The 22,419-nt window shown below is 42.2% G+C and overlaps 1 protein-coding gene, 1 long non-coding RNA gene and 1 other non-coding gene across 3 annotated transcripts in view; 1 reads left to right on the top strand and 2 right to left on the bottom strand.

Annotated features, from left to right (window-relative positions):
- Window positions 1-1,699, bottom strand: part of RAI14 (retinoic acid induced 14) — a 53,007-nt gene extending 51,308 nt beyond the window's left edge. The window contains exon 1 of the mRNA XM_026649044.2: window positions 1,682-1,699. Within this exon, the coding sequence (XP_026504829.1) occupies window positions 1,682-1,684 (3 nt within the window). The 5' untranslated portion in view covers window positions 1,685-1,699. The remainder of the gene's footprint in view (window positions 1-1,681) is intronic.
- Window positions 1,700-1,746: 47 nt separating this feature from the next.
- Window positions 1,747-22,419, bottom strand: part of LOC113406140 — a 75,327-nt gene continuing 54,654 nt past the window's right edge. The window contains exon 3 of the long non-coding RNA XR_003369670.2: window positions 1,747-1,861. This is a non-coding gene — a long non-coding RNA (uncharacterized LOC113406140). The remainder of the gene's footprint in view (window positions 1,862-22,419) is intronic.
- Window positions 10,077-10,184, top strand: LOC113406183. The gene has a single exon (XR_003369684.1). It is a non-coding gene; the product is annotated as a U6 spliceosomal RNA (small nuclear RNA).

Raw genomic sequence — 22,419 nt, 5'->3', positions numbered from 1 at the left:
AACACTAGGAAAATACTCGTGCAAAGTTTAAAAAAAAAAACCTATCAAAAATCAAATGAGTTTCAATGTTAAGTTTCAGCTCTCTTTTTTGAGATTACATCCACTGAGATTGAAATTTGATTTGAACCAGTTCAAAGTGGTAACCGAACTGGTTTTTGTTGTTGTTGTTTTGGTGGCTTGAACTGGAACTGAACCCGAACACACTGAATGCAACTGAACCCGAACAATACCAAAATAAATACCGGTTTGACTCCCTGAGTAGAAGAGAGGTTATACTGGATACAGTGGAGTTGATTCTAAAAAGGAAACTGGCTCTAAAAATGTAGTTTTATTTAATTTACAATTGGGTAAAAAAATAGGACATTAGACATATCTAATGAAAATACCTGTTGAAGTACTTCAGTTGTATCTTTTGAATTATCTCAAATTATTTGTTTCAAAAGAAAAATGTGCATGGAAGTTCAAGTAAAACCCATATTAAAATGCGGAAAATGCCCACTTGAAGAAACTGGAACACACAGACTTCGATGGTAAGAAAGTCTCAAGTCATCATGAGTCATTGCCATCATTTAATTTCCTCATATGCAGAACAGAAATAGAATAGATGCAGCAAACTGAAACAGACCAAGTGGGAAGCACAGCATGACTCCATAAATACAGCCTAGGGTAGTACTGTAGAACTTGGTAGAAACGGTTTTGTGCTGTCTCTCCCAAGACAGGATGATTCCCCCCCCCCACCCCCACCTGCAATCTTTAAAAGCCTTTTTTCTCATGGGATGCCAAGCAGTGAGCTATTTCCTCATTTATTCATGAAATCAGTTTTCTATATGATATCAAATGGAAGGGTTGGAGGGACAGGGTTCCCTGTGATTGTAATCCCCTGTGCTCCTGTTAGCAAATTAGGAAGTTTTCACAAGAGGAGAAAAAGGAAAAAGGGGTGGGGGAGAGGGGAATAAATTTAAAATTTTATTAGAAAATGTTTAAAAATAGATGATACAGAGTGTTGAAACTTCAGTTATTAGTCATCGGGGGTAACATACAGAGTATAGGGGGATGTTAGTATTTTGATATTGGATAGCGCATAACACATACAGTCTGCAATATCCCCAATGGGGGGGGGGGGTAATAAGGTGGATGAATCAAGGTACAGTCAGCAAGCAGTGAGGCTACTACATTCACTTTTCTACTGAAACTGCAAATGGGATGAAGAGCTCTTCTGCACAGGCACCGTTCTCAATGCCAACCACAATGGGAAGCCCAGTGCTTTAGGTTCTGTAAGGTTTAAACCCCTGTTGCAATATTATCAATTCAAAGCCAACCATTAAAGCAACTACCATTTCAGTTTGGCAGTGTAACTAAACCAAACCTGCATGGGGGAAAGTAGCCCCAAAGGTTTAATGAAATATGATTCTGCTTGTTTGGAGCTTGCACCGTGGAATCTGGACATTCCAATGTGCCAATCAGCCCAGCAATCTAGACCCATGTCACCAAATGGCCTGAAATTCTGAATAGACATTTTAAGTACAAACTGTAAATACAGCTCTGGAACAGAAAAACAATTGTTTAACATGTAATGCTTTAGGACGAAAGGGACCAGGGACTATTTTCAAGCTGATCCTTATTTGTTTTGTAGTTGCGGCTACCAAGGCCAATTTGCAAATGAAACGGTCTCTGTCTTCCTCATCCCTTGAAGACATTGAAAAAAAGTTTTAAAAAGTAGACAGACTTACGCAGTTTTGCCCTCACTATCCTGTTTGGTGGCACTGGCTCCCTTTTTGCCCAGCAGCGAAGCCACTTTCTCTGGATCTCCATTCTCCACAGCTTGCAGCAGCCGGTCGTCATTCTTATTCCACTCGTTGGTCTGCAGTAAAAGAAATATTTAAGAGAAATCAATGCCAGCAGTATTTCCATGCTGCGCTGAATGACTATGCATACATTTGCCACCTATCACAGTTAAAATAAAAGCCAAGCAAAAACCCACACAATGAGGAGCTGGCACTTGATAAAGATGCCTATGAATAACTTAAAATGGATCATGTGGTGTATGATTTCAAGGACTAGCAGTAGCTCAAGTCAGATCAGACAGATTTCTTTAAACTAGTGAGATAAGAAGGAGAGCACTGCAATTTTTTAGCTCAATCCCTGTCGGTCAATCTACAGCACAACACTTAAAGGAGAGTGCTACTGTAGAAAAGTTGCTCTTTAAAGCAGTACTGCAGAACTTTGGCCTCTCATTAAGGTTAAATGAGGTTTATACGTGAACTCTTCACTTCTCTAGTTCATTGTTTTTGTTTTAGAGCTGTGCTAGAGCTGCCAGGAACTACCTTTTTAATCACATGATACATGAGACAAAACTACCTGGGATGCATACCCTTAGCTGATTCAGCAAACAAAAAAAACCTTCCACATACCACCACGTGCCTGTAGAAATCTTTTCAAGTGAAGTGTTTTCTGCAGCTCCCAGTAGCACAGCAGACCAATAGGCAAAGAGATCTCCCTTTGCAGATTATAACCACTTGTATTGCATTTTTATTCCCCTGCCACATGTAAGCCTCTAACCCAGACAGGTATTCTAGCCCTACCTTGAAGTGAATTCCAAACACTGCTGCAGACAAGAGAAGACCACCAAGTATTTTAATCTTTACCAAATAATCCATATAGTCCCCCTTCTGTGGAAGGGGTCTTTTCTCTGATTAGTGACAGAAGATTGCACATTCTGGATCATTTTAGGGCACAAGGACGACTTAAAAAACAAAACACTGAGTACCAGGGCCTCATTCCCTCTACCTGAACTATAGATCCAGTTGGCCAATGGGGAGGATAGTGGGAAAACACACCTGTTTAATTACCCCCAAAATCTCTTCTGCATCCCTTCTAACCAGGAAGAACACTAAACTATAATCCCAGCAAGAGAATTCTGTTTGCACAGAAGTCAAAGCCATATTTTTTACTAACATTACACATCCAGTGAGGCGGCCCTTTAAATAGACTATGGTTGTTCCCAACAACAGTCAGTTCTTCAACACGAATGCTCTCAGGAGGTACTACATCAGAACTGGATCCGTGCCTTTTTGATAGGTGCTGAATTCATATTAGTGGGTCACTTTGAAAACCTGCAGCCTATGAAACTCTTAGGCATGGAACTCTCCACAGTGACAGACAGGCAGTCATGGAGCCTAGTTTTCTCAACGGAACAGAAATATTGATGTTTCTCTCTTTACACGTGTGCAAAATGAGTCAGGGTTCTCAATAATCTAAATTAGGTGCATGTGAGACATAAAAGAACAACTAAACACATCCTGAAAAATGGAACGGTTGGAATGCTGGTGAGACAGATCATGAGCCTGCACACATGCATACTTCAGTCAAAGTTTTCAAAAAATACAGTTCAAGTAATTTCTTAAGGGAACCGAAGAATCAGGTCTGAAGAGAACCTACAAGTTACCGGGAGTTGAAAAACCCCAAGCAGAGTGAGCAATTTATATGGGCAAGCAGACAGACAGTATGTGAAGGGACTGAGTCTGGAACGAGGGGAGACAGGAACAGCAGCGGTGTCAAAGGGAAGTGGCAAACAGAAAAAGGAGGAAAATGCACTGGGAGTCCGTGGAGTGCAAGTGAGATGGCTAGTCCAGCATATTAAGAATATAATATAATAAGAGGCGGGGCAGGGGCAGGGCCTAATGGACTAGACAAGCAGTCTGAGGTATGAAGTTCAGCAGGTATGATTCTTTGCTGTGAGTACTTGGGAAGAATGTTTGTTAAAAGTGGCAGCGTATTTTGTATGAATAGTTACTTTAAAGAGTTCCTGCCATTACAGCTATGTTGATAGACTGTTAGTGTAGATCATCATCGTTACTAACCACATAAGGAATAGTTACAGGTGTTTATATTTTATTAAAACCCCTCTTCGCATTACAGTTTTAAAAAAGCTAATACATTGACTTTTAATAGCATACTATATTACTCTTCTTTTTTTCATTTTTGACTATACTTTTGTATTGTTGTATGAAAAGGTTTCAATGATGCAGCCCTCGGGCCAATGTACTAGTCCTCATGTGGCCCTCGTGGTGATTTGAGTTTGAGATCACTGTTTTACCGTGTGTATTTGACTGCAATTTGTGTTCAGCTAGTTTACTGGGTTAACTTACTCTTGTGGATTTTTTTTTTTTTTTTTACATAACACGGAGGGAAAAAAATATTATTTAGAATTGGAAAGTGTGATGGTAAAGTTACAAAAACTGGCATTGGAACTCCAAGACAGAAGCAACACCTGCAAGTACACTTCATTAATTTTTTTGAAATGGAGTAGATTTTAAAATTGACAGTGCCACTTTCAACTTGGCAACATGAAACACTAACCTACATTTCCACAAAAGGAAGATAAAAGCATCTAATCTTTAAGCAAGTTTCATGTCCTGAAATGACCAGTTCTAGTTCTCAAATATTAGAGATTAAGCTACAGAAAAAACATTAAGATTAAGACTGTTACTGAAAATCCTTGGCAGCATGAACCTTGATATAACTACAGTCCTGCTCAATAGTTTAGAATATAATCAAATTCTGCAGAATCAGTTAAAGAGGGGATTTAAATATTAACCTATAGCAAGTAACTAAAATTGAAAAGTTATTTGATTATATGCCAATGATTAGTTTGGCAGTATTGTGTCATATGCAAGTCACCACGCTAGAACCCCAACACCATACACAGTTTATCCTATTCCTGATTTCAGTTATTTAATTTCTCCCTAGTGTGGTGGTGACACTATGATCACTGTATGCAAGAGGCACTGATCCCATGTTCACAGTCACATCCCTCATTACAATTTCAGAACTGATTTCAATATAGCTGGGTCCTAAAATTATGTGCTGATATTTATCTAGTGTGAAAGATGTGCATGAAGATTTACAGACCTTAAGCTGGTAAAGCATGAAGTGTTTTGAATCCAGCTCTTATTGTGTACAATGGTGCCGAGCTTATTTTAACAATAAAACATTGTGCAGTACAGAGTTACTCTTTTAAAGGAGAGGGGCAGTATTTTATCTTGTAATACTCAGTTTTCAACCATTTTTTTCATAACACAATGTATGCACATATATTATAAAACTGAGATTGGAGAAGGACTGCATTGTTCACCTGATGGCTCCTATTAACACGTGCAACTGCTAACATGATTCTACCCTACCTAGAAATTAAACAGTCTTGAACTTGGACAAGTTAATTAATACACTCTCTCTCAGGGAGAATACTTGTTCATGTCAGATTAACAAAGATAGCCAGACTACAAGGTTACTGACATACTGACTATTTAAAAAAGAAAAGGTAATTTTTCCTTTTTTGAGGGGAAGGAAGTAGATGGTGGAGGTAGAGTAGCAAGCTCTATATTTGGAGATAGTAGAACGAGCACAGTGAAAACAGCTTCTCAAACTAATTAATGCCTCCTCTTCTCATCCCTGAAACTATTCCTAGTTTTAGCAATCCTGAGTCATGGAGAGTGGGCCAACACACTAATCAGCTTGAATTAATTCTGCCAATTATATGCTTTTAGATTTTTAAAAATGAAACTATAACCATATTTTTGACACATATCTAAGATCACTTAATTTTTCTGGAAAACAAAAACAAGGGCAAATTTTTTTTATAAAAATATATACATTAATTTTCACCAAGCAGTTTCAGAACACATTAACTAATAGTGTTCTACTTATGAAGGGACAGATGGTAACCTTATACTATGCTGCAGTTGTTACCTAAAACCGAAACTAGACACTTATAAAGTATACTTTACACAATTTGGTACTATTATTTCATTTAATTTTTTCCTCAACACTGTATGTAAAATCACTAATGCTTAAGAATAAACAGAAAATGACCATGAAAATCCTCAAGACCGCTAGCTTATGAACTCCACCCCACAATCCATCTCTTTCCTCAGTCAACCCACCGCCTCATGTAAAGCCTGGGAGGAGAGAAGTCCGGCAGCATACCCTGAAAGTCACCATACGTGGGATCTGGCAGACTAATGGGAGAGTGAGGCAGATAATTTTGAGTAAAGGCCCTCAGTGTAAAACACTGCTGCTAGCCGACTTGCATTGAAGCCTGTGGACTGTAAGAGCTGAGTACTTCATATAGCCAGGATCCAGTCATCAGCTGGTACCCAAGGCAAATCATGAAATACAGGTCTCTGAACGGAGGCCAAGACATTTTCCACGAGGTACAATTTCTGACTCTCTTGAAGGCTTAGCCTGTGGGGCATTGTAGTAACCCAATCAATGGCCACGGCTTACCTGAAAGGAAACAGAAAACACTTTTCTGCATCCGAAGAAGTGGGTTGTAGCCCACGAAAGCTTATGCTCTAATAAATTTGTTAGTCTCTAAGGTGCCACAAGTACTCCTGTTATTTTTGCAGAAAACACTTTTGATAACTGTCACTGCCCAGGTATTCAGAAGCAGTCAGGAATCCAATAACTTCTGCAACAAATGGGAGGCAAACCCACCCCCCTCACTCCAGGATGCACATATGGTTTCTACCTTTCCCCCGCCCTCCCAGCACGGTATTTCACTCACTCTGAGTGCTCTCATTCCTGTCTGGGTTGAGTTTCATCCAGCTAGCCTTCATCTATACCCAAAATCTCCATTAGATACAGGCAAGTGATTCCACCACACTAGCAGAAAGGAAGAGATGGTAATGTAAGGACGGGTATCAGCACCCTGCTGAAGTCACAGTATGTCTATACTTCCTCATGGACTTCCCTATAAACACTGAACACGAAGGATGGCAAGATGGAATCCTGGGGGAACCCTGTATAAGAGCCTTCAGGACAGAGGAGAAAGGCCTGACCTAATATCCATTAGAGCCAATAGAGAGACTCCCTTTGATTTAAATGTGCTTTGGATCAGGGCTTAATTCTTAATGCCTCAGTTCTCCCAGAAGGAATGGATTGGAGCCACATGTCTACATTCACACTAACAAACAAAAAAACTGTTCTCAAAAAGGGTGGCGGAGCATTGTGCTGGCACAGATTTGTAGTTGCAGGAAGTGTGCAGGTTGGGGAATTTTAGCTACAACTGGTATAAATATGTATGCAGGGGGAAGAGGATGTGATGCTGTAGGATTGAAATATGACAATGAATATCATTAATATTGCCACTCTTAGACAATTGCAACAAATCTTGTACAAAATATATCATGTAAGGTGTCAACGGAAAATTTATGATTTTCTAAATAAGATCGTCCTGTTTAAATCCATGTATCATCTCTGTATCTGAAGTTATGAATATTGGCTATAAATCAGTATCCCAAATGTGTTTGTAACACCCACCAGATAAAAATCTACATTGAAGCCAGACAGCTGTGTGTTGATAGCCCATTAAAGACACTTAACTCTCACAATGGGCCATAGAAGAAATGGAGTCCTTCCTGTGGAGGCCTTAGCACAGATAGGGCCAATGGCTGCCCCTGTGAGTCAGCAAACCATGTAAGGACATGTGATACGTTCATGTGACCTTGGACTCCATCTTGTGCCAGTAACTTTACACAGACAGGGTTTATAAGGCCTGGTCTACATGAATAACGTAGCTGAAGTCGACGTACTTAGATCTACTCACCACAGTGTCTTCACTGTGGTGAGTCGACAGCTGACGCTCCCCCATCGACTCTGCCTGCGCCTCTCGCTCCGGTGGAGTACCGGAGTCGACGGGAGAGCACTCGGCGGTCGATTTATCACTGCCCGTCGATCCTGCGGGTAACGTAGACAAGCCCTAAGCTTTGTTTGTGACACTAAAATCCCAAGCACATGGCAGAGGATATAAAAGACCCTTGAAACATTTCCATGTTGCCTCTTTCCTGCTCTGAGTCTCTGGACTTGTGGATTTACAACTAAAAGGAGCATACTGGACTATGGAATGAGGGGCTTCCAATCTTTTGGAAATTACCAGAGACTTTACAAGCCAGCAGTCTATAACATCACTGCACGAACCTGATATAAGAACATACATCATACACATACAATAGCAGCAATTAACCATTTTAACTCTTCTTTTCTTTATTAATAAACCTTTAGATTTTTTAGTTACTAAAGGATTGGCATCAGCGTGATTATTGGGTAAGATCTGAGTTATATATTCACCTGGCTATGTGGCTGATCTCTTGAGATCAGAAGAGCACTTTGTTTGATTAAATTGGTTTTCAATAACCATTCATCATAAAGTCTAGTGTCTGGGCGATGAAATAAGGGCTGGAATGCTTAAGGAGACTGCATTTTTGGACTTCTTGTTAACCAGTGTGGTGAGATAGAAGTTTACTGTTGTTACTAGCTTGGGGTCATCTAATGCTAGAATAACCACCAGTTTGTGGTGAGTCTGCCCTATTTCTCAGTTGTTTGTCCTGAATCTGGCACACTCAGCTGTGATGGTTCAGATTTTTAATCACCCTGTCAATTAAACCTGCTCAGGTGATTGCCTCGGAGCAGTTTTTTGTAGCCCCAGCTGTAGGGTGGAAGGTGCTCAAACAATCTGGACATTTTGCCTTGCCTCACCTCATGAAAACATGGACAATCCCACTCCATTAATGGCTCTCCCAACACCTACATGCTGACTTTCACAAGTCAGCTGAGAACTAGATCCAACATACAGGCCGTAGCACTTAAATCCCCTAGTAACTCTAGCCCTTAAGGGATGGACTGAATGAGCCAACTGGCTTTTCCCTAACTTTAATTTTGGTGCCTTAAATTTAGTGTTTCACATTTGAACACATTCATCTGAAGTAACAGCTGTAATTAAAACGTACAGCATGCTTCTAAATAATACCCTACTGTTCAGCAATGTCATGGGAAACCCGGAGGGGTTTGTATTTGATTGTGATTTGCAATAATGGGCCCGTATTGTGAAAGACTTGAGAACTTGTGGCTTTCTACTTAAATACAGTACTAAGGGATAGCACACCCACCCCAGGGTGTGAGGTGTCCCAGGCTCATTGCCTCCTTCCCCCTGCACCAGACTCACTCCAATACACCCCCCGCTACCCAGACAGCCCTATTGCCACTCAGGAGCTGCAGCACCCTCTAACCCACAAGCAGCCCCAGCACGCTCTACCCCTCCAGGAGTTCCCTGCACCCATGAGCCCCAATACCCACCTGCACTTCTGCCTCCACTTACGCTTTCAGTAGTGCCAACAGCACCAGCTCCCACTAGGGTGACCCCCGTCCCTCATTGGGCAGGGCAGTCCTGAAATGCAGGTTCAAGTCCCAGTCCCAGGCTGAATAACTCCAGGACAGCATTTGTCCCAGAGTCCCTGCAGCACCACGCTGCACCTGCCTGAGGCCCAGGGAGCCCAGGCTGCTGTGGGGAGCCCTGGAGTACCAGACTCTCCCACCTGCCGTGGGCAGCATGCCCCAGGGGGTGGGGATATGGGCCAGGGACTGCTCTTGGGCCCTCTGCCCAGGGCAGGTGGAGGGTCCAGGGCTCCCCACAGCAGCCTGGGCTCCCTGGGTAGCTCTTAACACTGCACAGCTCCAGCTTTTGGCCTGGCCAGGGGGCGGATCCTCAGGGGGAAGAGGATGAGCAGGGGGCAGGGCCACAGAGAAGAGTGGCGCTCCTGCATGTGTCCCATTTTTGCATTTTGAAAAGGTAAACCCTAGTTCACCTAGTTCCCACCTACCCAACTACCCTTCCAGCCACCCTCAAACACTCTCCTACCAAGTTTTGGGCAGCTCCATGACCTATCACAACCACTGCTCAAGGTAAGGCATGTTGACCATGAGCTTAAATTTATGCTTATATGCAAGTTATTTGAAAATATACAAGTTAGCACATTAAGTTATTTGAATGAGCTCTCCCAGGAGGTTAAAGCATGTTGACAGGTCAGGGTCTGTGGGAAAGCTTACCCTGCTGCTGTGCTGTTGATAAAGAGGACTTCATTCACCAGTAGTGCTGTTAATCTAACACCTTTCTGCAGCAATATATGTACAGGAATTTTTTTAAGTGATGTTTATGGCTAAAAGCACATTTGTGAATATGCAGATTAGCTCATTGAATAATTTGAAAGGCCCATCTCATGAAGTGGCACAAAAAAAAAAAAAAACTTAGCAATGTGAGTGTATACTAAAAAATTGGAACGATACAGAGAAGAATAGCATGGCCCCTGCGCAAGGATGACACGCAAATTCGTGAGTGTATAAAGTCAACTTAAGTTTGCAGGATGAAAGCCTGAAAAAGTCTGTGCATGAATTTTGGTGCAAGAACAAATCACTCTCTTCTTCAGGCAGTGTGCCAACCAGCTACCAACAGCTTCTTTTTAAACAAACTTAACATCTTGTACCGTGACAACAGTTTGTATACCTCTGAATGCCTGAGCAGATCAAGTGTGCATTTCAGCTTAATGAAACAGATTCAACCTTCTATCTAGGCTTTTCTCAGACTATTTTTTAAATTTCTAATGCATTTTTCTTTTAGACACACTTCTAACATAATATTATAGTAAAACTGAACTAGATACTAAAAACATACCAGGAGACAAAATAACATGTACATGAAGCCTATAGAGTCTAGGTTTTGGGTAAAAGGGAAAGTTTTAAAGTTTTGTCTAAAAATTCTAATTCTTCTATTTAAGATTTTATAGTCTTATTATGCTGAGGGTTGAGCAATCACACCGCCTCACTGAAGCTGTTGGGCATGATAGTTCCATCATTTAGCCTGAATGCAAGGCAGCTATTACATGCCACTTTGTTTAGCAATAGTTGAAACAATGGAAAACCACTGCCCGAGGATCAGACCGCATGTGGGCAGTGGCTGAACCATGTAGTCCAAGGGGTTTCCCAGGAGTCTGATAACTAGTGCTGGGGTGGGGGACTGATTTGATTGCAGCTTTGTCTGTGAGAGAGAAGTAAGGGAACCACTACAGAAGCACACAGAGAAGGCAGCAAGGAAGCCACTGGTAGCGTGACCCTCAGAAAAGCTAAGAGAGCTTTTGGGTAAAGTGCTGCCTTGAAAGAGGCTTGAAACTGACTAAAGAAACTGCCTCCTGCTGTTTGATTCCAACTATGTTCACGGAAACAAGGCTGTACTTTTATACAACTACATTCAACACAAAACCTCTGGAACCCAGATTATTCCCACCCCAGTTATCCAGAACTCTCAAAAAGAAAAAAACCCAGTGTTAATGCACTCAAAATCATTAAGCACTTAAGCCTCCAGGATTTGAGTGCTGCAGCCTCTTTCCTGCAGAGCTTGCACATTGCAGACCTTTGACCCCAGTAGCATCTGTTTAGCTTAAACCTTAACTATCCAAATGAAACCGTGTCCCTTCTCACCCATTTTCACCTTCCCTTTATCTTCAGATGAGAGGTTGTGCTGTCACACTGTCTTTCTAATGTTCCAAGTTAGGTATTTAAGAATCTGACAAATCCACAAAAAGCAAGAAAAAAATATCAAAGTTATGGCTGAAATTCCATCCCTGGATCAAAAATCCTCACATTTAGGTTACAGCTGGGTTTGCTCACCAAGTGGCCAAATTCTGTCCCCAGTTCTGCCCATTCAACTTCATGAGTATATTAGAACCTCAGAATTACAAATACCAGAGTTATGAACTGACCAGTCAGTCAACCACAAACCTCATTTGGAACCGGAAGTTCACAATCAGGCAGCAGCAGAGACAAAAACAAAACAGAACAAAAAAAAGCAAATACAGTACTGTGTTAAATGTAAACTACTAAAAAAGAAAATAAAGGGAAAGCAGCATTTTTCTTCTGCATAGTGAAGTTTCAAAGCTGCATTAAGTCAATGTTGAGCTGTGAACTTTTGAAAGAACAACCATAATATTAAGTTCAGAGTGACGAACATTTCAGAGTTACGAACAACCGCCATTCCCATGGTGTTTGTAACTGTGAGGTTCTACTGTAGTTACAAGCAAGGATGGAACTGGCCTTCAAAACCCAAAGCAAAGTGTTTTGCAATACCTTCAATACTCCGCACAGGAAAGGTGTAGCTTGCAACTATGCATATCCATTAGCCAAAAAGACGACTCAGAAGGAGACCACCAGTGCAGCTGTTACTAATATGATCCTATAGCAGCTACTGTACTGCTGTCTAGCCTGAGAGGTTACCTCCTCCCTTCCCCCAACTCCTGCACGGTTCCCCTGAGCAAAGCCCATTTGCTCCTACGTTTGTATTACATATCACATTAATAAAAAAAACTTATAATATTTAGTGCTGAGTCACTGAGAAGATATGCTTCATTACTGGGATTGTTTAGATACAGTCTACCAAGTTGATTAACTGCTGAAATAGTTTAGCCAGGAATAATTTGTTAAAGAGTAAATACAAGTTTTAAAATACAAATAAAGTCTTAACATTAAAGTTCCTAACAAATTGTTCTTTTAAAAGTGTACAGTATAATTACTAGGTAATAAACTCACTGAGTAAAATGTAAGTCTGCAAAATTCTTAAGCATATCAGCCCTGTCTTTTTGTTGGGCAAAGTCTGATTCCCACAGCCACCCATCAAGCAATGAAGTTAAACCTCAGCTATGTTAAGTTTACTGGAAGAAAAGGGAACAGCCCTTGCAGTAAAGTGATAGTAGTTGTAAGTGTTATAACTTAGTGCTTTACATTTGCAAAGCACTGAACAAACATTAACTAGCTAATCACTATGTTTGCTTGCCAAGGATAAACTAGCTATAGGAGAGGATATAAGTGACCTTGCATTGTTGTATGTCTATTGGAGGCACGTTGTGTTATCTCCACTGAAATCAGAACTGCAGGCAAGCTGAGAAGCAAATTAAAATTCCTGGTATTTTCAAAGTCAGTGACTCATCATTTGGAGAGGAAAGGAGTGGATGGCCTTGTCTACAATGAAGTCAGCTTTTGTTAACAAAACAGCAGAGGTGTACACATTACAATGCTCCTCCCACCGACAAAACTCTCCTGCTTTGCTGACAAAATAAAACCACCTCGAAGAGAGGCGTAGAGCTTTTTGTGGTAAAGTTAGATCAGTGGTTCCCAAACTGGGGTTCGCGAAATGTTAAAACGGGTTCTCGGGAAAAAATTACCTAATGGCAGACAGAGCTGTCCCTGGGGACCCCGGGCAGCACGGGGCCAGCAGCACTGAACTCCTGGATTTCCAAGAGCTAAGCAGATCAAAGCAAGCATATCTATCACGCTGAGGAGATTTAAACTTCAAGACTCCATACAAGAAATGTAAAGGGAGGTGGATATTTTTTGCTGTTTTTAAAATTAAATAGGCAGCTTGTATTGTTTTTTAAATTATTATGAAGAACAAGTTTAAGCTTTGTTGTAACGTGCGTTGTTTGCCTGGACTGCTCAAGACATGAATGCTTGTGTAGGAGGAACTCTTTGAGTTGACTTCTTAAATACCTTCATGCTTTTTCACATCTGATACTCCTTGATGAAACATAGGAGCCTTGTCTTATAACAGGCTTATTCAAAGTGATACAAGCTATGATAGTGAGATCTTGGAAGAGTGTTGCCATTTTCATAATGTAATAAAAATACTGTAATGATAAATAATAATTAGTGTGTAATAAGTATGTCATAAAAACAAATTTTATATTTCCAAGATCAATGCTTTTATAATTTATACTCAGGTAAAGGAGAAAATCCCTGGAAATATTTATTTTTAGGAGGGGGTTCGTGAGACTTTACATTTGAGTGAAAGGGGTTCACAGGTTGTTAAAGTTTGGGAACCACTGAGTTAGACTGACAAAGTTTCAGTGTAGACACCACGCTTGGTTATGTCACTGTAAATGGCCTCCAGGTGTCGTCCCACAATGCCCACCCTGACCGCTCTGGTGAGTGGTTCGAACTCCGCTGCCCTGCACCCAGGTATCCCCTCCTCCCCCTTTAAAGGCTGGGAATTTTTTAAATTGCACTTCCTGTTTGCTCGGTGTGGAGCGCTCACATCGCATCTTCCCAGCTGACCATGGCAACTCCGCGCAGCAAACGCTCTCCCGCTTGGAGCACACCTGAGTTGTTGGATCTGCTGGCACTGTGAGGAGAGGAGGCTGTGCAGCCCCACCTTTGCTCCAGCTGTAAGAACTTCAATACCTACAGGCAGTTTTCTTGTGGCATGTTGGATAAGGGCTACAAACGGGACACACCTCAGTGCCGTGCGAAGATCAAGGAGCTGACGCAGGTGTACCAGGGCAGCTCTCATTTTGGTGTCCTTGCACCGCACTGCCAGGGAGAGCTCTGCACACTGTTCCAGAAAGGTGGCTTTCCGCATCCAAAAGTTCTGCAGCCACTGCTCATCATGTCGGACCTGCATAACGATGCGATTCCACCACTCAGTGCTCATTTCCTGAGCCCAATGGTGGCAGTCCATCATGTGCAGCTGCTCCAAGAATGCCAAAAGTAAAACTGGTGTTGTTTCTTTCCATGGCACACAGCAGGGCAGGCACCATAGATTCCTGTTCAGAGCTCATGATATACTACATGATTAGCTACATTGTGTTCATAACGCTGACCACAAGAGTAGAGAGCAGTACAGGATCCATCCTTTCAGGCAGAGATGGCGGGCACACAATAAACAAGGGCCATTGAAAAATGGCATGAAACATCGTCGGAAGCCCATGGAACGATGGGACAGAAAAAACTGCATCATGAGATGTTGAGCCCGCACCTATGATGCACTGTGATCCACTCCATCTTCCCACAACTCCTAGCTGCAGAAGGTGGGGAGTTGGACAGTGGGATAGCTACCCACAATGCACTGTTCTCACTGTCGATGCTAAAGCACCACCTGTGGATGCACTGCACGGACAGAAAGAGCGTTGGGTGAACATGCACAAGTGATGTAATTATAGCGGTTTCTGATCATCAGCAAGACGTAACTCTGTCGTGTAGACATAGCCTTTGAGACTGGCTAGATCAGTGGTTCTCAAACTTTTGTACTGGTCACCCTTTCACACAGTAAGCCTCTGAGTGCAACCCCCCTTATAAATTAAAAACACTTTTTTATATATTTAACACCATTATAAATGCTGGAGGCAAAGCGGGGTTTGGGTTGGAGGCTGACAGCTCGCGACCCCCTGAGGGGTCCTGACCCCCAGTTTGAGAACCCCTGGGCTAGATGAATGACTGTGTCACAGCCAACCCAACCACCACTAGATCATGCAGGACTTTATAAGAAAGCCTCGGAAAACAAATGACCATTCCTTTCCTTGAGTGAGAAGTATGATGGAGTAGTTTGTATGAAAGGCAGAGTTTAGAGGGAATGTATTCATATGGGAAAACATCCTCAAAAGATAAATTATGAATTTGGACCTCTCCCAAAACATTTTTTTTTTAAACTGAAAATCTTATACTCTATGTTCCACTGAAGTATTTCTGAGTTAAGCCATTTCAAGGAGCTTGTGAACTCTGTGCTGAAAGGTGCTATGTACATTAACTTTACGACAAGCCAGATCTGGACTGCAACTCTGAGTGATTGTCAACAAAATGGAGTGCAGAGAGATTATCACAACAAATTTATACCAAGGAAATAGTTTGTTATTTACACCTCAACATTTAATGACTACATCAGAAATCCTATCTTCCCAGCTTAACCTGGCCATTGTGTTCCCTTTTTTTTTGTTGGGGGGGGTGGTTTTGGTTTGGTGCCGACTACAATGGCTGACATTTAACATTTTCAGTAACAAACTAAACACTTGCCGCAGATGAGGCAGCCACTCTATTAAATGCAAATGAGAAACAATTTTTACGGTGGAAATCAAATCAGGCAAAGAAAATAATCTGTGAACATTTTACAAGAAATTTTAATCCATTGTTGTATTCTTTGTTGCTCCTTATACCTATATAAACCCTATACTGCTTATTCCCCACTCCCATCAAAACTTTACAATAATGATGCTAAAATACATTCAACAGAAGAGGCCAGTTAGAGTGAGACACATTTGTTCACATAAAAAACTAAACGCAGCCCTTTCATTGGGGGAGGAGCAGGGCTTCTTTCATTAACTTTGAACAGAGTTGTACTGACTTGATCTGAGCATGCAATCATCTTAGTGCTAACTGTGCTCTTTCATCTGCTGTTAAGAAATAGGTTACTTAATTTAAAAACTGCAATAGTTGCTCAAAAGAGAGAGATCCTGAAGTAACAAGAATAGAATAAAATGAGGTTTAAATCACTGACAGTAAGCTAGAGTATTGGCAACATGTCAAGCCACCTCCCATTGTTTATCAAATCACACATCACCAATAAAGTGATGGGAGATTTATCTTTGTTTGATAAAGGATGGGGCAGTTTCCACACCACATGCAACTAGTCATTCTCAGTAAGTCAGAAAGTGGTTAGACCAAGAATGACCAGTGTATCTGTACAAATGAAATACTATTTATCTTAACATTGAGGTTTTATTATGGGCCTTTAAAGAAAAGAAAAAAAACAACCCAAACCAACCCCAAATCCTTTTTAAAAAACACTTCCCTTTGAAGTCATAGTTTTCCAATGATCTGCCTTTTCTCCCATTTCTAAGGATTTGGAATACAGTACATATACAGTTAGAACGTTGTTTTTCCTTGAAATTAACAGCAGATTGTGATACTATTAATAAAGTGTCTGCTGCCTGATACAAAGATGTCTCTTATTTCTACAGAAATCCCTAGTGATGGTACAACACAGATTAAAAAAAAAACTGATTAATATAAATGTTTTCAAACTATGTTCCACGGACTACCATGAATCCTTAGGTTTCCCTTGTGGTCCCCAGAATAAACCATTTGTAAGATACATAGTGGGATAGCAAGGGAGGTTTGGAAACGAGATGGTCTGCAAAGAGGTTTGCAGAATAAAAAAAAGAGATGGAGAACTACTGAATTAATGGACTTTAACTATGTATCGGGGATGCCACCCATTTGCGAAATGCAGATTTATTAAGGCTAGGATTTCCAGAGAAGCCTAAAGAAATTAGGCACCCTACTTCAATTAAATTACAATGGAATTGAGCGCTTTACTTTCTTAGTCTCCTTTAAAACAAAAAGTAAAAATCAATAAAAAAAGGTCAAGCCTTAAAGCCAGATAGGGCCAGCAAATACCACATACGGATAATCCAATCTGACCTTGGATCAGGTAAAGGGCATGTTCTGAAGACTTTCAGCAGCAAGTAGGACACCACTAAATCATTATTTCCATAAGCTATAGCAGGGATCGGCAACCCTTGGCATGCAGCCCATCAGGGAAATCCGCTGGCGGGCCGGTTTATTTACCTACAGCACCTGCAGGTTCGGCCGATCGCAGCTCCCACTGGCCGCGGTTCGCCGTTCCAGGCCAATGGGGGCTGTGGGAAGTGGTGGCCAGCACATCCCTCGGCCCGCGCCGCTTCCAGCAGACCCCTTTGGCCTGGAACGGCGAACTACAGCCAGTAGGAGCTGCGATTGGCCGAACCTGCGGACGCTGCAGGTAAACAAACCGTCCCAGCCCGCTAGCGGATTTCCCTGACAGGCCACGTGCCAAAGGTTGCCGATCCCTGAGCTATAGGGATACAGGCAGTTATGCAAACACAACTTTTTATACAGTTATTGTGTTAACAGCTATGCAACATGGACCCTGAAAAATTAAATGTGTTAATGTGGTGTCCTGCAACAGCAACACATGCCTTCATAACCATGAGACTTGACTAAGTTCTTTGGGGCAGGTACTAAGGGTGTATCTACACTGCAATAAAACACTTGGAGCTCCCAAACGTCTACACAGGAATTTTATAGGCCTCAAGTCAGCTGCAGGTGTTTTACTTCAGTGTAGATATACCTTAAGCCCTGGTTTACACTACACAGTTAGGTCAATATAAGACAGCTCATGTCGACCTAACTAGGTCAATGTACACACTACACCTTTGCTCCCACCAATGTAAGTGCCCTACTACACCGACAAAACTCCACCTCCACAAGAGGCCTAGGGCTTATTTCGACGTAGTTAGGGCGACACAGCATCAACGTAGATACTGCATTACTTACATCGGCTACCGGGTGTCAGCTCCAAGCTAGGCAGCCACCCAGGCTCCCGGATTGGGCTGCTGCCCCCCCCCAGGGTCCCAGGTCCCTGCTGGGAACCCGGCTGCCCCAGCAGGCTCTTAATTCCCTGCCGGGAGCATGGCGGCCAACCGGATTCCAGGTGTGAAACTCCACGCTGGAGGTGAGAAGCCCTGGGCAGCTCCTGGCTGAGAGCAGGGAGGTGAGAAGCCCATGGGGGCAACTGGACTCCGGAACTGAGAGCCCTAGCTCTCAGCCACCCACGCTGTGCCTTCTTCAGTCGGTGGAAGCACGCCTGGTGAGGACACGCACCACCGACAGAAGGAGTATAGCGTGGAAATCGCCACTGCAGTAATTACCTAACCTAGGATTGTAGCGTAGACATGCCCTAAGTGTCACATACATCCAGGTCTGTGCAGACTGTCACCACTCAACTATTAATTCACATAGGAGTCTCTTAACAGCACTTTTCTTGTTAACTCGGCAGCACATCTGCTTGCCGGTTTGAGCAACTGAGCATATTACATCCACTCAGATCTTTACTGCCTCCTTGAGCCCCTTCTTCACTAGAATCACTGCTCAGAGACCACCATGTTTAATGGATCTCACTGGTGTCAAGTGAGCAGGTAGCCCAACCTTGCTTGTGTTGGAACCTGCTTCTCTTTGACATCCACCTCAATCTGTTCCTTGCTGCTCTTAATTCCACCCCTTTCCCTGCATATTGCTACGGCAAGCATTACTATTCCTACTCTTCCTCTCTACCCCTAGACGAACTTTGCAGTTTGCCTTTGAAGAAGGTAGTTATGTTACAGTATTTTTTAGATGGCTTCCATTATTATGCAATAGACTCAGTATATGTATGTAGCAAGCTGTGGTGAACTTTATAAATAGGTAAGAGTTAAACATAAGACTGCAGTACTGGTCTCTGCTGACTAGTTCAAATGTGACAAGATGATCATCTCTAAGAATTGTGAATACTGTAAACATTCTCCTAGCCACTTTTGTATTACGCTATATATAGTACAAATATCCATCCGAGATCACATGGTCTGTTCTTTCAGCATGATAGATGAGCCTCGTCTGCAATTTAAAAAATTGATAAACATTGAGCAACTTGCCTAATAGAGTTCCATGATCATAGATAAACAGGTTATCTTCCAGAATACATACCTATCAGAGGAAAGTAGGGAAAGCATGAGAAGCAACAGAGAACTAAAAAGGTTAATTTTAAAGACACATTCAGAATTATTTTTGATATCTACTATGCTGCAGAGTCTGATAGTCTTGTAGTTTTTGGAAGGAATCCAATTTGAGATTTTGATATGAATTTTGAAAACTATTCTGAGCAGGAAAAACATTGTCTATTTATAGCTGAAGAATCTATCAGTTGTTACCGGGTACAGTTCTGTATCCTCAAACTAAGTGACACAGCCAAATAAAACAAACACAAACAAAAGAAACCCAGGCCCTTGTTCCAAGAAATGATTTTGTCTGGAGTCTTTAAGAGCTCAAGACAATCTTGAAGAGCACTTCAAGATCCCAAAAGAAGGCTAAAAGTTTCATTATCTGTCTGACTTTCAGGAGGTTTCTGACAAATGTGTGCACCGTGGATTGACTTTATGATCTAATACTTGTCAGTCGGTGAATGAAATATATTACAACTAAGAGTTTGGCTTGCTGTTGAAAGTTTCCTGAGTGAAATGGAGAATAATCCAACTCACAGGCAAATTACATGTAAGATACATTCACAGTAAAACTGGAGAAAACTAGAAAGTCATTCTGCATGTAAAAATCGGATTCTCTGACAGTTTTGAATGCTTGGATATTTCTTCTCATTGCACTTTCCTATCTTATCTATGCTTTGTTAGAGGGCAGATGAAATGTGGCTACAGAAATAGCTCCTGCTTCCATGTAGCCACCACTACTCCCTCCAGAGAAACACGACACAAAGAGTGGCAGCTGTCCAAAGATGGTTGGATCAAAAATTTTAGTATGGTAGGGGCAGAACAAACAAGTCTTGCCCGTATATTTGCCATGTGGCTCATCACTTGTAAAATGATAAAACACACCAGCCCCCTCCCCCAACATAGTACCTATGCACTAGATTGACAAAATCAAATACAGATTCTAAATTTTAAATGGATTTACAGTGCTATTATAGTAGAACAGCCTTCTCTCCCCCGCCCCCCCATTAAAGGAAGTGGAACTCTTCCCCTAGAGTTGGCACTATAATTAAGGCTAAGATTTTGTCACAGATATTTTTAGTAGAAGTCATGGACAGGTCATGGGCAATAATCAAAAATTCACAGAAGCTTGTGACCTATCCCTGACTTTTACTAAAAATATCCATGATAAAATGGGGAGGAAGGAGGGTCCAGCATTTGCAGTGGCTGAGAGCTCTGGGGTCTCCCCCCCGCTGCCTGCAGCGGCTGGGCGCTCCAATGTGCCTCCTGCCGTGAAGCTGCGGGGTCCCCCCTCAGAGGCTTGCAGCTCTGGGGTCCCCCTACTACCCAGCAGCTGGGAGCTCCAGGCTTCCCCTGGGCTGAAGTGGAAAATGTCACGAAGGTCTCTGGAAGTCATGGATTCCGTGACCTCCATGACATAATCATAGCCTTAACTATAATTGCAAATTTACCAGCATATAAAGTGACAAATTCCCTTTTAACATCCAAGTTCCGGTCACCAAGATGGCTCTCTCATTTGCACCCAATCTATTCCTCTAAAGGTAACGGAGAAAACAACCTGAAATAGACAAAATAAATTCGCTCATTGCACCACCTATCGAAAAAGTACGCGGACCTAGTTTGGAATATTAGCAGAGTTTCAGTTTTGAAGTTGGGCATGGGGAACTTACTAGATTTGCCATAAAACCATAATTTTGGGTACATTTATAGCCCCTAATTCTTTTGAAACCCCAAATATTCTGTGATTTGCACAGAGTTGCCTAGAAACCAGCACTCACTCGTTCAGTTCCACACTACCTGCCACATTCCAGGGTGGATGGAATAACATCCTGTTTGAGCAGGAACCAAATGAGTCAATACCTTTCTGAGCACAAAATGCAAGTGCCACTATCCAAGACTTCGGATAATGTGCTACTGGAATTCCCAAAGCTGAAGCCAAAAAACTAAGCTTGAAGTGTAATACTGCTTTTTGAATCTGAAAACTAACCATTGAAACCCGCAAGAAAGAGGGGACGGGGCAGGATCTACTCATGAAATGTGGCTAGTTTCCAAGAGTTTCATTTTATTTCCCCATTATATCACTGTAGTGGCTGAGAAGAGTTTTCAGAAGCCATTTGAAATGGATCTGGATCCACCTCTCTTAAAGAGTCCTGAGTAACTTACTAGCTGTTATACTAATATCCCTAGAAGGGTCTTAGAGAGCAGAGCTGAATCAGAATTTAGTCAGTTGTCTCCCCACTTCTCCAAGAGCCTGCTGAAGGTGTGTTTGCATCCCTTCTCTTATAGGCTCAGAATTTAAGGTCAGAAGGAACCATGATGATAATCTAACCTCCTGCACATTGCAGGCCACAGAACCTCACCCACCCACTTCTATAATACCCCCCTAACCTCTGGTTGAGTTATTGAAGTCCTCAATTTGTGATTTATTAAGGGAAGGGTTTGTGGCAGAGTATCATTGCTCTTCAGTGGATTCACAGGCATGTATACAGCTGAAAAATTACTAACAAGGTGACTGCCCATAGCTTGGGGTTGGGTAAGACTGGTAGAAAAACAAACTGAAACACTAGAAACTCTAGATCCTTTGGGTATTACTAATTTTCCTTTCTGTAGGCAATTAGACCTACAGTCCCATTTGTCCAGCTGGCCTAACACCCCCACAAACTAAAGACTCCCTTTTGGGAGGGTAGCCACACAACCCTAAATCCCCCTGTGTCAGAGGAGCTAAAGGGGAGAGCGTGCCCTGTCCCTTCCCCCAGGTCCATTTCCTTTCTCATTTGGAGAGGACGCTCCACTGCTCCCCAGACGCAATTCCCCCTACAGATAGGTTTCCTGTTCACAAGGCACAGATGGCTCCACCATTCATCTGACTAATGGCCCACAGCTGTCACTCTTGCAAGCTATACTTCAAGCAGCCTCTACAAGCCAGCTTTCCCCCCCAGCCCAGTGAAGGGGTTTAACCCCTTCCTGGTTGAGCCCAGAATGAGGTTCATACACCCTGCCACAGGATCACAAGCCCTGAATTAGTTTGTCAAAATGCATGTCATAGACACCAGTTATACACACAGTTTTCTAGAGTGCTAATGTCTATAGTACAAATGTCTATTTGGGTACATTCTCCTACCCTTCATTTTACCACCCATGTCAATTTGCTAGGATTATTCACACAAGAATAGAGAAAAAATGAGGCTGATGCTTGTTCTAACATTTCTTCCTGTGACGGGTTGGATCACAGAAACCCCCTTGGGAGCTGCCACCC

Source organism: Terrapene carolina, unplaced genomic scaffold (genome assembly GCF_002925995.2).
Source record: "Terrapene carolina triunguis isolate 2854851 unplaced genomic scaffold, T_m_triunguis-2.0 Scaffold69, whole genome shotgun sequence".
NCBI classification, from domain to species: Eukaryota; Metazoa; Chordata; order Testudines; family Emydidae; genus Terrapene; species Terrapene triunguis.
Note: the sequence above shows the minus strand (reverse complement) of the source record. Positions and strands in the feature narration are given on the sequence as shown.